Source organism: Taudactylus pleione, unplaced genomic scaffold, assembly GCF_031769625.1.
Source record: "Taudactylus pleione unplaced genomic scaffold, aTauple2 ptg000069l, whole genome shotgun sequence".
In the NCBI taxonomy this organism is placed as follows: domain Eukaryota; kingdom Metazoa; phylum Chordata; class Amphibia; order Anura; family Myobatrachidae; genus Taudactylus; species Taudactylus pleione.
In genome coordinates this window covers 2,685,779-2,700,579 of record NW_028284471.1, presented here as the reverse complement: position 1 = coordinate 2,700,579, position 14,801 = coordinate 2,685,779, and the positions used below count along the sequence as shown (strand labels likewise).

General features: G+C 42.4%; 1 protein-coding gene across 1 annotated transcript in view; it reads left to right on the top strand.

The window, feature by feature from the left end:
* LIME1 (Lck interacting transmembrane adaptor 1) overlaps positions 1 to 14,492 on the top strand; it is a 31,801-nt gene extending 17,309 nt beyond the window's left edge. Inside the window, exon 5 of the mRNA XM_088466986.1 lies at positions 13,544 to 14,492. Coding sequence (XP_088323112.1) covers positions 13,544 to 13,753 — 210 coding nt within the window. The 3' untranslated portion in view covers positions 13,754 to 14,492. The remainder of the gene's footprint in view (positions 1 to 13,543) is intronic.
* Positions 14,493 to 14,801: the final 309 nt, after the last annotated feature.

The window sequence follows — 14,801 nt, the reverse complement described above, 5'->3', positions numbered from 1 at the left end:
AGAACAGTGGTTGGGGGGCATTGTGAGAGGCGTTTACTTTAAACATGATTCTGCATGACACAGGAAGCCAAAGGGGGGACTGGCAAGAGAAACAGCAGAGTTGGAGTGATGAGTGAAAAATTACATAGGCAGCGGTGTTGAGGATAGACTGAAGATAGGCAAGACGAGTTTGTTAGGCCGGAGAGCACAATGTTCCAAAAACATTTTTGGGACATGAGGGCGTGAATGACAGTTTTAGTAGCTTCCTGGATGAAAAATGGCCTCAAGATGGACATCAGAAGCCCACCATCAAATGATGGCTGGGCTTCCACCGTCAAAAGTTTCATTGTGATGGTAAGTAACCATCGCATCAAAAGTATTCAATGGTAAACAATAGTTAAATGATTTGCACATGCGCAAAACACATTCCTATAGTGCAGCAGAGAGGGGGGATGAGACGTGGGGTAGGATCGGGGGCGGGGCCCGGAACGCTGACACAACAGGTCACATCTCTGAGGCAGACAGAAACTGCCTCCAACGATCAAGATGCCCGATGCAGATAGCTGCAGCCAGGGACGGTGCAGCTCCCAGCATTTTTTTTTTTTAAAAAGGTAGCCATCGCAACACAATCAGATCCTGCCGCCATCGAATGGTAAAAACACTAACAACATAAGATATTCATTGATGGTCAGCAAACATCGACCATCGATGTTCATCCCTAGACCTCATCCTGTGAAAATAACAGAGGTGGAATAGGGCGGATTGGTAGAGGGACTGAATATATGCTAAAATTGCATATGCTCTTTTTCAGATGATGCATTTTTTATTTTTGCTTAAGAAATCTGTTTTATACTTCACATCGTGTTTGTGTATGACCATTATTCCTTTAAAAAAGTGGGAACTGTCCAACCTTATTATTGAGGCATACGGAGTAAATTTACTGAAGTGCGGGTTTTTACAAGAACTGATGTTGCCCATAGCAACCAAACCGATTCTAGCAATTCTCTTCTAGAAGGTGCAAGATAAATGTTAAGTAGAGTCAGGTTGCTATGGGCAACATCTCCACTTCTATAAACCCAAACTTTAGTAAATATACCCCTAAGTGTGATGAATTACTATAACAAGGTCATAATCCTTGTGACAATATAAAGTAACACAAGACAGAATTTTTATTGACAGATATACAAATGGTAATACAATAATATATTAAACACTAAAGGGGCACTAATACTATAAACTCCATTTTTTAAGAGTCACAAATTTTTCTCCCAATTGAAGTCCTTTCTGTTTGTTTGTTTAAAATAATCCTACCTATTTTAATATTCACAATAAAAGTAAAATTTTAGCTAATTCTTCACTATTACAAGTGTGCCCCACAAAGAGTCTTCTATATCTATTCTCACACATGGTATGAAAATACTGACTCTAGGATACACCACAAAACTTTGTATCTAGAACCTCTATTTGATTCATTGTTTGTCCTAACCTAATTACCCAATTAGGTTAGGACCTAATTCCTAATTCTTCATGGCTCTGATAGCGGTGTGGTGCCACATGACTGACTCTGTGTAGTCTGTCCATCCTGCGGCCCGGCGTCTCTGCAGAGGTCCGAAGTGCCGATCCCCGTGTGTGTGCCCTGCGGTCTCCTCACCCTTGCCCTCGTTCGTGCTGGCAGAGAGGATAAGGTAACGCTATACGCGGATGACCTTTTGCTGTTTTAATCTGATTATGAAGTGTCCTTGTCTACTGTATTGTACAGTAGGTGGTTAATAGTTTCAGGATTTATTCAGGCCTCAGTATCATTTAGGACAAATCATTGATACTCCCTCTCAAGGGTTCCGGCTCTTTATCCCCACCATTGACTGTATCGCTATGTTGGTTAGACCGCTATTAATATCTGGGAACATGGTTTTTTCCAGTAATTTATTAAACTATATCATCCTGAATGTCTGTCCATAATTAGTCTACCTACACTCCAGCATATAGCTTATTGCAAACTCCCGTTGACATTGGCTGGTAGAGTTAATTTAGTCAAGATGGTGGAGCAGCCTAATTTGTTGTACGTGTTTCAGCAATACCATGTTTATCTCTTTACACATCTTCCGTTGTGAGGGCCCCATAAAGAAATTGGCCACTGCCAGGGTAAAATGCAGAATTTAGAGTGGGGGGGATATACAGTATATAGATATAGATAGATAAGATAAATATATACACTACCGTTCAAAAGTTTGGGGTGACTAAGAAATTTCCTTATTTTTGAAAGAAAAGCACAGTTTTTTTTCAATGAAGATAACATTAAATTATCAGAAATACACTCTATACATTGTTAATGTGGTAAATGACTATACTAGCTGCAAACGTCTGGTTTTTAAAGGAATATCTACATAGGTGTATAGAGGCTGAAAACGGGTTTGCTTGTTAGAGAAGCTATAAAACTGGCCTTCCTTTGAGCTAGTTGAGTATCTAGAGCATCACCTTTGTGGGTTCGATTATACTCTCCAAATGGCCAGAAAAAGAGAACTTTCATGTGAAACTTGACAGTCTATTCTTTTTTTTTAAAACATATTTTTATTGTAAAACCGCAATAAACAATATAACATATTGATCAGAAAATGGCAAGACATCAACAAGACCACAACAGTGATGTGCAATACAATGTATCCATGAGGAACGTAACAATACAGGAATTAAAATGGTGGTTCACCTGAAGACAAGGTTTCTTCATTATACCAGGCTGTAAGTTGAACTGCAGCTCGAAGCGTGTCTTTAACCTGAGGTGTTAATGTGTGAACATATGGGAGCCAAATATTAAAGAACTTCTCTGCTTCCTTGTCTTTATTAAGGGATAGTTCTAACCAATCCATATTAAATAGGTGCGTAATTCTAGGTTGTAAAAGACTGAGTGTTAAAGTGTCAGTGGATATCCATTGAGATAATATTGTTTTTTTTGCAGCTGCTGCAATCTTTGCTAGTAATAGACGGGCACCTCCAGGGGCACAGGATGATCCAGATGATGGTACAATATCCCACATAGCCCACTCGGGTGTTAGTTCAAAGGCAATTCCCAACTTGGTGGAAATATAGGTGTGTACCAAGGACCAGAACCTCTGTACCTCCGCACAGTGCCACATACAATGCATTAGATCTGCATCAGGTTGACCACATTTAAAACAATTTGAGTCTGTGGAAGTACCTGTGATGAGTCTTAATTTGGGGGTGAAATAGGCACGATGCAATAATTTATATTGCATTTCCGCGTATGAAGCCGAAATTAATTGCTTATTGAGTCTAACAAAAGATTTCAAAATGGTGGATAGGGGTATGTTAGGGAATGTGGAATGCCACTTGGCAAATCCCACCGTCTCCACTTCCAAATTTATTTCCCGGCGTATATAGGTGTATAGCATAGAAGTGGAAAATGACATAGAGAGGCAGCGAGACAGCACATCATCCAAACCATTTTTCCCAGGTATAATGGGAATTTTAGGGAGTAAAGTATTGACATAACTACGTATTTGGAAATATATAAATAAAGGGATTTGGATACAGGGAAATTTTTCCTGTATTTGGTTATGAGAGTAAATAGTCATTGTGGAGAGATCCAATAATTGATATATGTAACGCAATCCCTGTGTGTTCCAGGTTTTGAAAGTTTGTGTTAGAAAACCAGCATCAAACCCTGGGTTATGGCCGATAGGAAGGAACAAGGAGACATTGGGAGGGACTCTCATTTGAGTTCTGGCTCGGCGCCAAGCCAAGCATGTAGTATGTAGTAGTAGATTTTGTACTACGTGAGGTGGAAAGGACAAGGGTCGTGTGTGTAGCAAACTAGCTAATGGCATTTCAACACTAAAAGATTGCTCTATTAGCGTGTCAGCAAATCCATTTGTTCCTCTAATCCAGTCAATTGCGTATCGGTAATTTGACGCAATAGCATAAGATTTTAAGCAAGGGAGATTAATTCCGCCTAAAGCAGGTGGTTGTCTGAGTTTGAATAATGAAATCCTGGGTTTTTTGTTCGCCCAAATGAACTTGCTGATCGCTTTGTTAATCAATTTTAAATCAGATTCTAAAGGAAGCAAGGGGAGCATCTGAAAAAGATATAAAATCCTAGGAAAAGATATCATTTTAATTAATTGACATCTACCGAGATATGAGAGTGGGAGATGTTTCCATTTTTTAAAATCTAAAAGTGTACGTTGTATTAAAGCAGGGAAATTGACTGAGTATAGGGCGGAGGGATGTGCCGGGATATTAAGGCCTAGGTATTTTAGAGTTGTTTTGGCCCATTTAAATGGGAAAGAATTTTTCCAGTTTTTTGTGACGTCCGAGTGTAGGGCCAAGGCCTCTGTTTTGTTATAATTTATCAAAAAACCAGAGATAATATGGAAGTTTTTCAGGATATGAAGGAGTTTAGGTATGGCAGAATGTGGGTTCTCAAAATACAGTAATAAGTCATCCGCATACGCGGAGACTTTCAAAGTATTATTTCCGATATTTATTCCCTGCCATTGTTGACATAGCAAAAAGGTGCGGATAAGAGGATCTATAGCCAGGTTAAATAATAAAGGAGATAGGGGACAACCCTGTCGGGTTCCCCTATGTAGTCTAAGGGATGGAGTATTCAGGCCGTTAACTGTTAGGAATGCTATAGGGGTGTGGTATATTGTTTTGAATAATGTAATAAATTCGGGACCAAAATTTTGTAGCTGGAAGATGCGCAGTAGGTGGTTCCACGACACCCTATCAAAGGCCTTGTCAGCGTCGCAGCTGACAAGGAGCGTTTGGTTATTTCTCATTTGGTGAGATTTAGTTAATCCTGCAATCAAATGTCGGACGTTGATCACTGAGTGTCGTCCTTTCATAAACCCAGTTTGTGCGGTGTGTATGAGATGTGGCAATACTAATTGTAAACGTTGAGCGATAATACCAGTGAGGATTTTGAAGTCCTGGTTGAGCAGAGATATTGGCCTATATGATTGGGTCAGCGTAGGGTCTTTCTCAGGTTTCAAGAGAAGGATAATTCGGGCCTGGTTAAAGTCTGGTGGTGTTGAGGTTCCCTTCAATATTGAATTAAATAAGGAAACTAAATGAGGGGTTACAAGTGGATTTAATATTTTGTAGTACTCGGCACTAAGGCCATCTGGGCCGGGTGTCTTTCCGTTGGCCAGGGACTTGATAGTTAGAGCAACCTCCAACTCCGAAACAGGAGTTGTTAGGGAGTCGCGGGCCTCTTCAGAGAGGGAAGGTAGATTAGCCTCTTTCAAAAAGTTCATCCCCAGAACAGGGTTATCATCCTGTGCGGAGTATAAGTCTGTGTAATATTGTAAGAAAGAGGCCGCAATGTCCTCGTTGGTATGTAATGATCCTAGGGGACCTTTAAGAGAAAGAATGGGAGAGGATGTTTTCTGACTTCTCACTATATTAGCTAGCAGTTTGCCCGCTTTATTTCCCCAACGGAAATAGCGATGTTTCTGGAAATCTAGATAATATTGGGCTCTTTCAGTGCACAATGTGTCATATAAATTTTTGTTATTCAAATAATTCCGCCGTGTCTCTGTGTTGTTATTTTGCAGCATAATGGCATACGATTGTGATAGGGCGTTACTCAATTCCGTGAAACGTGTGTTAAGTTTACGGCGTTTATGGGAAACATATCCCATAATATGCCCTCTCACTACTTGTTTAGATGCCACCCAGAACAATGATATGTCGCCAATATGAGAAGCATTATCATTATTATAATTAAGAAATTGTTGTTCTAAGTATTTTTTGAAGTCTGGAGAAGTGAATAAGTATGAGGGGAATCTCCAATTGAAGGAAGATGTTTTGGGGGTAGATAGTTGTAACGTGAACCATGTAGGCGCATGATCGGAGATGACTATGTTTTCTATATGAGATGTTTGAATCCTATTAATTAATGAGCTTGAGACCAGCCAGAAGTCCAATCTAGCTGAGGAGTGGTGGGGGTGGGAGTAAAACGTGTAATCACGTGCTAAGGGGTGGAGGTGTCTCCATGGGTCTACTAGGGCGAGGGATTCAATTAGTAGTTGTAGCGTTGGAGATGTGCTGCCCCGCCACTCACCGGATGCTCCCGTTCTGTCCAGACTAGGAGAAAGAGTAGTGTTGAAGTCTCCTCCTATGACGAGGGCGCCTTCTGCCCAATTCTGGAGTCGGGCGTAGAGATCGGAGAAGAATGCATTGTTGTGACCTGTGGGAGCGTACAAAGTGACAAGCGTGATTAATTCACCTTCTAAATTCAGTTTAAGAAAGAGAAATCTGCCCTCGGTGTCCAGGATCGAGTCTACAACTGTGTATTTTAAAGATTTATGGAAAATCACCAGCACCCCTCTTTTTTTAGATGTGAAAGATGCAGCTGTATAATCTTTTATCCATGAGTCTCTAAGAGTATTAGGGTCACCCTGTCTCCAATGGGTCTCCTGTAGCACTGCTATGTCAGGTTTAAATTTTTTAAGTTGTTGTAGTATTTTACGCCGTTTAATCGGGGTGTTTAAACCCTCTACGTTCCAAGTTAAAAATCTTATGTTTTTTTGTGTTTTAGTGAGATCAGCAATAGAGTGAGACATTGTATTATCCTATACCTGTTCTGTAGATCAAAAAAATGAACCATCGTAAATAGACCATCACGCTCTCAGTCCCAGCATGCAGAGAGCGCCTGCAGTAAAACCTTGAAAGTGCCATTACAAAAATACACATAACACAAAAACAAAAACAAAAACATGACCTGCCATAATGTATGGAATATAACAAACATAATGCAGTCTTACAATTTTTGAAAATTTTAAGAACCAAAAAATAAGGCTCTACGGGCCTATTTAAACCCAGTGAGGTATAAAAGTATCGATAATTGAAAAAAAGAAATAAAAGAAAATAAAAAAGGGGATATAAAAGAGGAGGAATGGTAAATGTGTAAAAGGAAGGGGAGAAAACAACAAACCAGAGATTATCTTGACAATTCTGCCGTTGACGTTTAGCAGTTGTTAAAATAACCAGAAATCTTGAAAACAAGCATAAGATATATATTTCCAATAACAAACTCTCCATGTTTGCGATAGGAGACGGATTTGTACAATTAAATGTATCTTCTTAAGTCACGATATCATTTTGAGGAGTGATTTGGTCAGTTAGAGAGTCCAGGAAAGTCTTTGCAGACGATGGAGAATCGAAAAAGTGTTGTTTGCCGTTATGTAGGACTTTCAGCTTCGCAGGGTACATTAATGCAAATCTCAGTCCCAGATCAAATAATGCTTTACAAATAGTGGAGTATTCTCTTCTTTTCATTGCTACTTGATACGAGAAGTCCTGAAACAACAACAATTTGTGTCCCTGATAGGTGAGGCCTTCTGATTTGCGGTAGGCGTCCAGTATGCGAGTTTTGTCTAGGTAGTTCAACATTTTCATTATGACAGGCCTAGGTCTTCTCTGGTCAGAAGCACGGTCAGGGCCTATGCGGTGAACTCGTTCTATGATGAGGGTATTGGAAGAAGCCGAGCAATTGAGCTCAGAGGGCAACCATTTAGAGACGAAATCCATGAGATCTCTTTGCTTAACAGATTCCGGTAGGCCTATTAACCTTAAATTGTTGCGGCGATTCCTATTCTCTAAGTCTTCCAATTTTTCCTGCATAGCAGAGATCGCTGATTCCTGTGTACGTATTACGCTTTGTGCCTCTGTTAGCTCATCTTCAACATTGGAGATACGTTGTTCTGCTTCCGTAAAGCGTCGACCATGTTCCTTAAGTTGCGAAACTGCTGATTCTATAGCTTCTTTGAGGCCGGACAGTTTTTTGTCAAGCAAGGGAGAAAGAAGCTCAGATATTTCTTGGGCTTTAGCTATTGAGGCGGTACTAAATTGAGTCAATTTAGAGGTTCCGTCCAGAATATTGTCAGCTGGAGGTGAAGTAGGAGAGTCAGGAGATGATGATGGAGCTACATTTTTGTCTTTCCCTTTAGTAGTTTGACCTTTAGGTGCACGCTGTGGTCTGGCCACAAACTTCTCCATGGTATAGGGATGTGATGTGCGATTTAATCAGGAGCCACTAGGGGGAGCCCCAGGTGTTCAGGATATATATGACACTGGGTCTGTAAATTAAAACTTATAGTATGGCTTGTGAGCACTATCCTTGGACCAGACAGGACAAGATCACAGTATGAGGACCCAGCTACACCACCCTGCTCCCTGGTGTGAGCAGCAAACAGAGAGGATTGTGAAAGGAGGTAAGCGCTTGCTGCAGTAGCTTAGTCAGGTCTCAAGAAATGGCGGCCGCGGGTGATGTGTGGCCAGCGGGGAGCTTGTAACTGAGGGGCGTCCCTGAAACGGTGTCCAGGCGTCCCGCTTGTTCCTATGGGTCCAATGATAGCTCCGGTGGCTGTTGCTGAAAGTGTGGAGGGGAGAAATTATGCCCGGCCGCGATTCAAGATGGCGGCCGCGGGCAGTGCCGCTTTTCCAATGCGGCTGTACTCCGGTGTTGTGGGGCAGTGCGGGGGGCCGGGGCATGCGCCGCTCTTACCCGCGTTATCCCAGAGACCTCAGGGTGGCTTTAGGTGAGGCAGTGAGTCTCTCCGGCGGCGCTATGTCTCGGCTATATGGAGCCGGCTTGGGAGCCCATTAAAAGTGCGGCCAGGTCGTTTGGTCCGCCCACCGGAAGTCGACAGTCTATTCTTGTTCTTAGAAATGAAGGCTACTCCATGCGAGAAATTGCCAAGAAACTGAACATTTCCTACAACGGTGTGTACTACTCCCTTCAGAGAACAGCACAAACAGGCTCTAACCAGAGTAGAAAGAGAAGTGGGAGGCCCCGGTGCACAACTGTGCAAGAAGACAAGTACATTAGAGTCTCTAGTTTGAGAAACAGACGCCTCACAAGTCCTCAACTGGCAGCTTCATTAAATGGTACCCGCAAATCGCCAGTGTCCACGTCTACAGTGAATAGGTGACTCCGGGATGCTGGCCTTCTAGGCAGAGTGGCAAAGAAAAAGCCATATCTTAGACTGGCCAATAAAAGGAAAAGATTAATATGGGCAAAAGTACACAGACATTGGACAGAGGAAGATTGGAAAAAGTGTTCTGGACAGACAAATCAAAGTTTGAGGTGTTTGGATAACACACAAGAACATTTGTGAGACGCAGAACAAGTGAAAAGATGCTGGAAGAGTGCCTGACGCCATCTGTCAAGCATGGAGGAAGTAATGTGATAGTCTGGGGCTGCTTTGGTGCTGGTAAAGTGGGAGATTTGTACAAGGTAAAAGGGATTTTGAATAAGGAAGGCTATCACTCCATTTTGCAATGCCATGCCATACCCTGTGGACAGGGCTTGATTGGAGCCAATTTCCACCTGCCACAGGACAATGACCCAAAGCACACCTCCAAATTATGGAAGAACTATTTAGGGAAGAAGCAGACAGCTGGTATTCTGTCTGTAATGGAGTGGCCAGTGCAGTCACCAGTTCTCAACCCCATTGAGCTGTTGTTGGAGCAGCTTGACCGTATGGTACTCAAGAAGTGCCCATCAAGCCAATCCAACTTGTGGGAGGTGCTTCAGTGAAGTTTCTTCAGATTACCTCATCAAATTAACATCTAGAATGCCAAAGGTCTGCAATGCTGTCATTGCTGCAAAAGGAGCATTCTTTGACGAAAGCAAAGTTTGAAGGACAAAATTATTATTTCAAATAAAAATTATTATTTCTAACCTTGCCAATGTCTTGACTATATGTTCTATTCATTTGCAACTCATTTGATAAATAAAAGTCAGTTTTCATGTAAAACACGAAATTGTCTGGGTGACCCCAAACTTTTGAACGGTAGTGTATGGCGCTCACTGTGATGCTCTCTGCATTATATGGCGCTCACTGCATTATATGGTACTCACCGTGACGCTCTCTGCATTATGTTGTGCTCACTGTGGTGCTCTCTGCATTATATGGCGCTCACTGCGATGCTCTATGCATTATATGGCGCACACTGCGATGCTCTCTGCATTATATTGTGCTTACTGCAACGCTTTCTGCATTATATGGCGTTCACTGCGATGCTCTCCGTATTACTAGGCAGTCTTTGTGATGTTCTCTGCATTTATATGGCACTAACTGTGATACTCTCTGCTTTATATGAGACTTCCCCACAAGACCACACTCCTTTTTCGGTTGCGTGCCTTTGGCGCGCAGATAGTCCCTAGCTAGCAGTGGGGAGGGGGCCCCAATGCATATTGTTGCACCTGGGTCCACCACTCACTAGTTCTGCCACTGCAGTGACAGGGCTGTTTATTGGATTGTCTATGTGCATTTCTACTTCTATGCCCCGCAGACTCTCAGCTCATTGATTCTGGGCAGGTGCTGGGTGCTGCTGTGTCTCCTCTCCTGCTCTCCACTGTGTTGTCTGCCTGCATGTGAGGGAAGCCAAGAAGATAGAAGTTGAGGTGCGCTACCGCCCAAAGTGGATACTAGAATAGAAGGTTATGTGCGCCTGCTGCCTTCGATTTTACTGGGGAAAGGGAGAGGCGGTGCAGGTGTGGGGTTTGTGGCGCCTGCCAGTGTGGGGGGGCAGGGTGCTTTGGGCCCGGCAACACCCCTCCCCCCTCCTCACACTGGCAGGCACCTTTACTGATTCCAGCTTTCACCTACATTTACCTGCTACAATTGGGTGGTTGGGGGTGGTGCGGGTGCAGTCGGGAGGTGTGTGTGTGTGGGTTAAACCTGGCACATCTGTAGACATAAGTCCTTCTCTATAATATCCACATATCTAAAAATTATCCAGTCCTGGGACGGGGGGTTTAGGCATACACTGATTTACTGGTGGGGTGGGGGGTTTTGGCATATGCAGACTGACTGGGAGGGGAATTGTTTGAGGAAGGGGGCCCCAAATTGGTATCTTGCTTAGGGCCTTGTGAGGCCTAAATCCGCCTCTGCTGTTGGGACCGTGAATCAGTGGCAGTGAGACTGTGCTGTGATGCTGCCGGGACCGGAAGCCGGCGAGGGTGAGTGGCCAGGTTCCAGTTAATATTTTCAGGCGGTGTGGGAGCCCCTGGACGCCCGCCCCGTTCGCCCCTCCTAAAATCCAGCCCTGCCTTAGGTAGTATTTGTATGGCCACCACGTCAGTCCGGTTTCAGCAAATGCAATTATTTCTACTTCACAGAACATATCTTACTCCGAAATGTTTATGTAGATTTGAGGGGAGGTTAACCTCTCACTGTCTTAAATGCATAAGTATTAATGGTACATTTTGGCACCTTCTCTGGGACTGTGCTAAGTTATCTAGCTTTTGGTCTAAAGTGGTGCAAATGCTCTACAGATATTGTCCCTGAAGCTGTGTGTGTTACTTGTGGAAATGATAGATACATTTACTAAGCATTGTGATGTTCACTCCTTAACATTAGCTAAAGTCTGTATTGCTCGTGCTTGGCTAACCCCCTCGGGGCCTCAATATGTGGACTGGCTATTTTAAATGAATAGTGCTACAGTGCATGAGGAGTATGCCGTCTTACCTAGAAACGCAAAGGCTAAATTTAATGTATATAGGCTAAATGGTTGGACTTCCCATATACTTCTGCCACGCCGGGCTCAGACCTGCCTCCTGCAGTTTGAGAGGTGGACTCTGGATGAGACTGACTTCTCTCTATTACAGGTTGAGTCTCCCATATCCAAAATGCTTGGGACCAGGAGTATTTGGATATCGGAATATTCCGTTGTTTGGAATATTTGCATACCATAATGAGAGATCTTGGGAATGGGCCCCAAATCTAAACACAGAATGCATTTATGTTTTATATACACATTGTACACACACAGCCTGCAGGTCCTTTTATACAACATTTTCAATAATTTTGTAGCTCAAACAAAGTTTGTGTACATACATGAAATTCATTTGTTTCATATACACCTTCTACACAAAGCCTGAAGATAATTTTATACTTTATTTTTAATAATTTTGTGCTTTAAACAAGGTTTGTGTACATTGAACCATCAAAAGCCAAATGTTTTATTATAGTACAGGTTGAGTCTCCCATATCCGAAATGCTCGGGACCGGGAGCATTTCGGATTTTGGATAATTTCGGTTAATAGAATACCTTGCAGGGGGGTCCAGGAGATGTCACAGGAGGCCTGGCGTGTGCAGCGGAGGGGTCCGGCAGGTGTCACAGGAGGCCTGGTGTGTGCTGCTGGGGTGTCCGGTGGATGTCGTGAGTGATCCGGCGGGTGTCGGGTGAAGTCCGGCAGGTGTCACGTGAGGCCCGGCATGTGCGGCGGGGGTAGGTCCTGCAATAGGGTACATCAGGTGCTGCGGGGGAGTCCAGCAGGTGTCACGAAGTGCCTGGCTTGCGCTGCAGTGGAGGGAGCGCGGCATATAGACCATGCCCACGCCGCTAATGATTGGTCATTGATCTGTGACGTCACGACGCCAGGTCACGTCATGGCTGCCCAAAAAAACTTCGGTTTTTGGAATATTTCGGTTAATAGAATTACGGATATGGGAGACTCAACCTGTATTGCTAAAAATAAAATCCGTATTTCGGAATATTCCGTTTTTCTGAATATTTGGATATGGAAGACTCAACCTGTACTTCTTTTTTTATTTTTATTCTTCATCTAGACTCTAGATGGACCTGGTTATGCTATACACTAAAGTGTATTTGCCTTAATAGCACCTTGTTTTCCCGCCCTTTTTGTTTTCTGTGTTGATGCTGGAGTACTGCTTGCCTTGTTTTACATTTTCTTATTATTTATAAATTATACTTATCTGTTTTATATTGGATGTCACGTGTCACCATCTTTATGTATTTCATGATGTGTAAACTTACAACTGGTTTACTTTTCAATATGGTGATGTATACTTCCCCAATTCATGTCCACTATACCTTGAGATTGTGTTTTTATTTTTCTTATTACTTATGCTGGCCATACACGCTGCAATTATTGGGACGATCCGCCCGATAATATGTCGACATTTCATCAGTGTCTATAAGAAGGTCAACATGGACAATGTTGACATATCATACCTTACCCAGATTTATCAAATCAAAGAGAAATAAAGTGAAGAGAGATAAAGTATCAAACAATCAACCTCTGTCATTTTCTTGGACAGTCTGGGAGAGTAGGTAACTATGGCTAAACCGCTTTAAAGAGCACTATGCCTTCAGACATCTGTCCAATATAAAATAAACTTTAAAAAAAAAGTGTTAATAACTTGGAAGATTAGTTTGATCAGGTAGAACAGGTTTTCTAAACTCAGAGGGGTATATTTGCTAAAGGTCAATTTTCATGGATTTAAAATCGATGAAAATGGATCAACATTGATGTGTTTCTGGGACTAATCACTCATTTACTAATACTTTAAAAAAAAAAAAAAAGCCTGTTAGTAAACGTGTGATTTAGCCCCAGAAACACAGCATTGATGTTGATCGCTTGACCAGTTGAGGATGTTTATGGATGAGTGTTGAGAACCGCTGATATAGAAATGAGCACTTTCCTTCTGTAGCTAATAAGCATATGCTCTTCCATGGTTGGTGCATTATGGTAAGGGATACTAATGGCTGTTTTTCTGTCTTGCAGCTTGAAGACATGTACTCCAAAGTACACAAGAAAAAGAAGCCAGTGGGTAGAGAGAACATTCAGGGGTCAATAAACATGGGTGCTGAATGCATTTCAAAGCCAAATCTTCCAACTCTGCAACCCGAGGAGAATTTGTATGAAAGCATATGTGAGATGAACAGCCATTCCAAGGAGCCTGCCAGAACTCAGGGGACTAACTTAGAGTTTTAGCCCTCTGATCACACTAACATTAGCACAGCCTTTATATGAGGGAAACTAAGCTTAAACTATACTTATCACCTCATTAGCACAGCCTTTATATGAGGGAAACTAAGCTTAAACTATACTTATCACCTAAATAGAATGGAGACAGGCTACATTCTCATAAATACTAGTACAGCACACTATCTACAATAGGAACCAGTACTTCATATTAGGCAGTGCCTTGGTGATATTACTAGTTCCTAGCAAATAGAAAGGTTGTATACTGATTGAGCCTATGGTAATGTGAACTTGTCATTTACACAGATTGCAAGGAGCCATTTTTGTGGGCTGAACTAATCTTTAGCCTATCGGTTTACTAGGAACTAGTGATGCACAAAGTAATTGGCTGCATTCTCATTGATATTGATGGAGCCCACAAAATGACTGCCTACACTGTGAGGCAGGTACAGATTACATTAGATAGAGCAAATTGCTGTAACACTCACTGATATTTATGTGAAAAAATATTAAGGACTGGACATGGATACACTTTGTTCCATGCCCATTCCTAAGTCAACAATTGCTTTAATTGAATTTAGTATTAAAATTAGTGTACTATGCTAAACACAAGTTCTGTAACGCTACGGGAATTTCTTTATATACTTTTTGAGTGATAGGAATATTTTCACAATAGATTAAATGCATTTTAAAAGGTTTTGTATGGCTGACATGAATCACCAGGTTATGAGCCTTTGATGTACAGAAAACACGGCAACCTGCATGAATTATCTGAGATATTCGTAAAATAAATGGCTTATCCTACTGTAACTGCATTTGATTGTCTTTATAATGAGAAGTTTACAGTACTGGAGCTGAAATCTATGAAGGGCATATTGGTGTGACTAGTGATGGATGGGGGGGGCAAGGCTTGTGGGCAGTATCGTACAGTTGCCTCACAAGGAGGGTGCGGGCCGCACCTCGGTGTCACCCGCCGAGGGGTGACACCAAGGTGCAGACTCCCCCTCAGTGACAGGAGCCAGGTGCTGCACTGCATAATTAAGTGCAGCACTCTGCT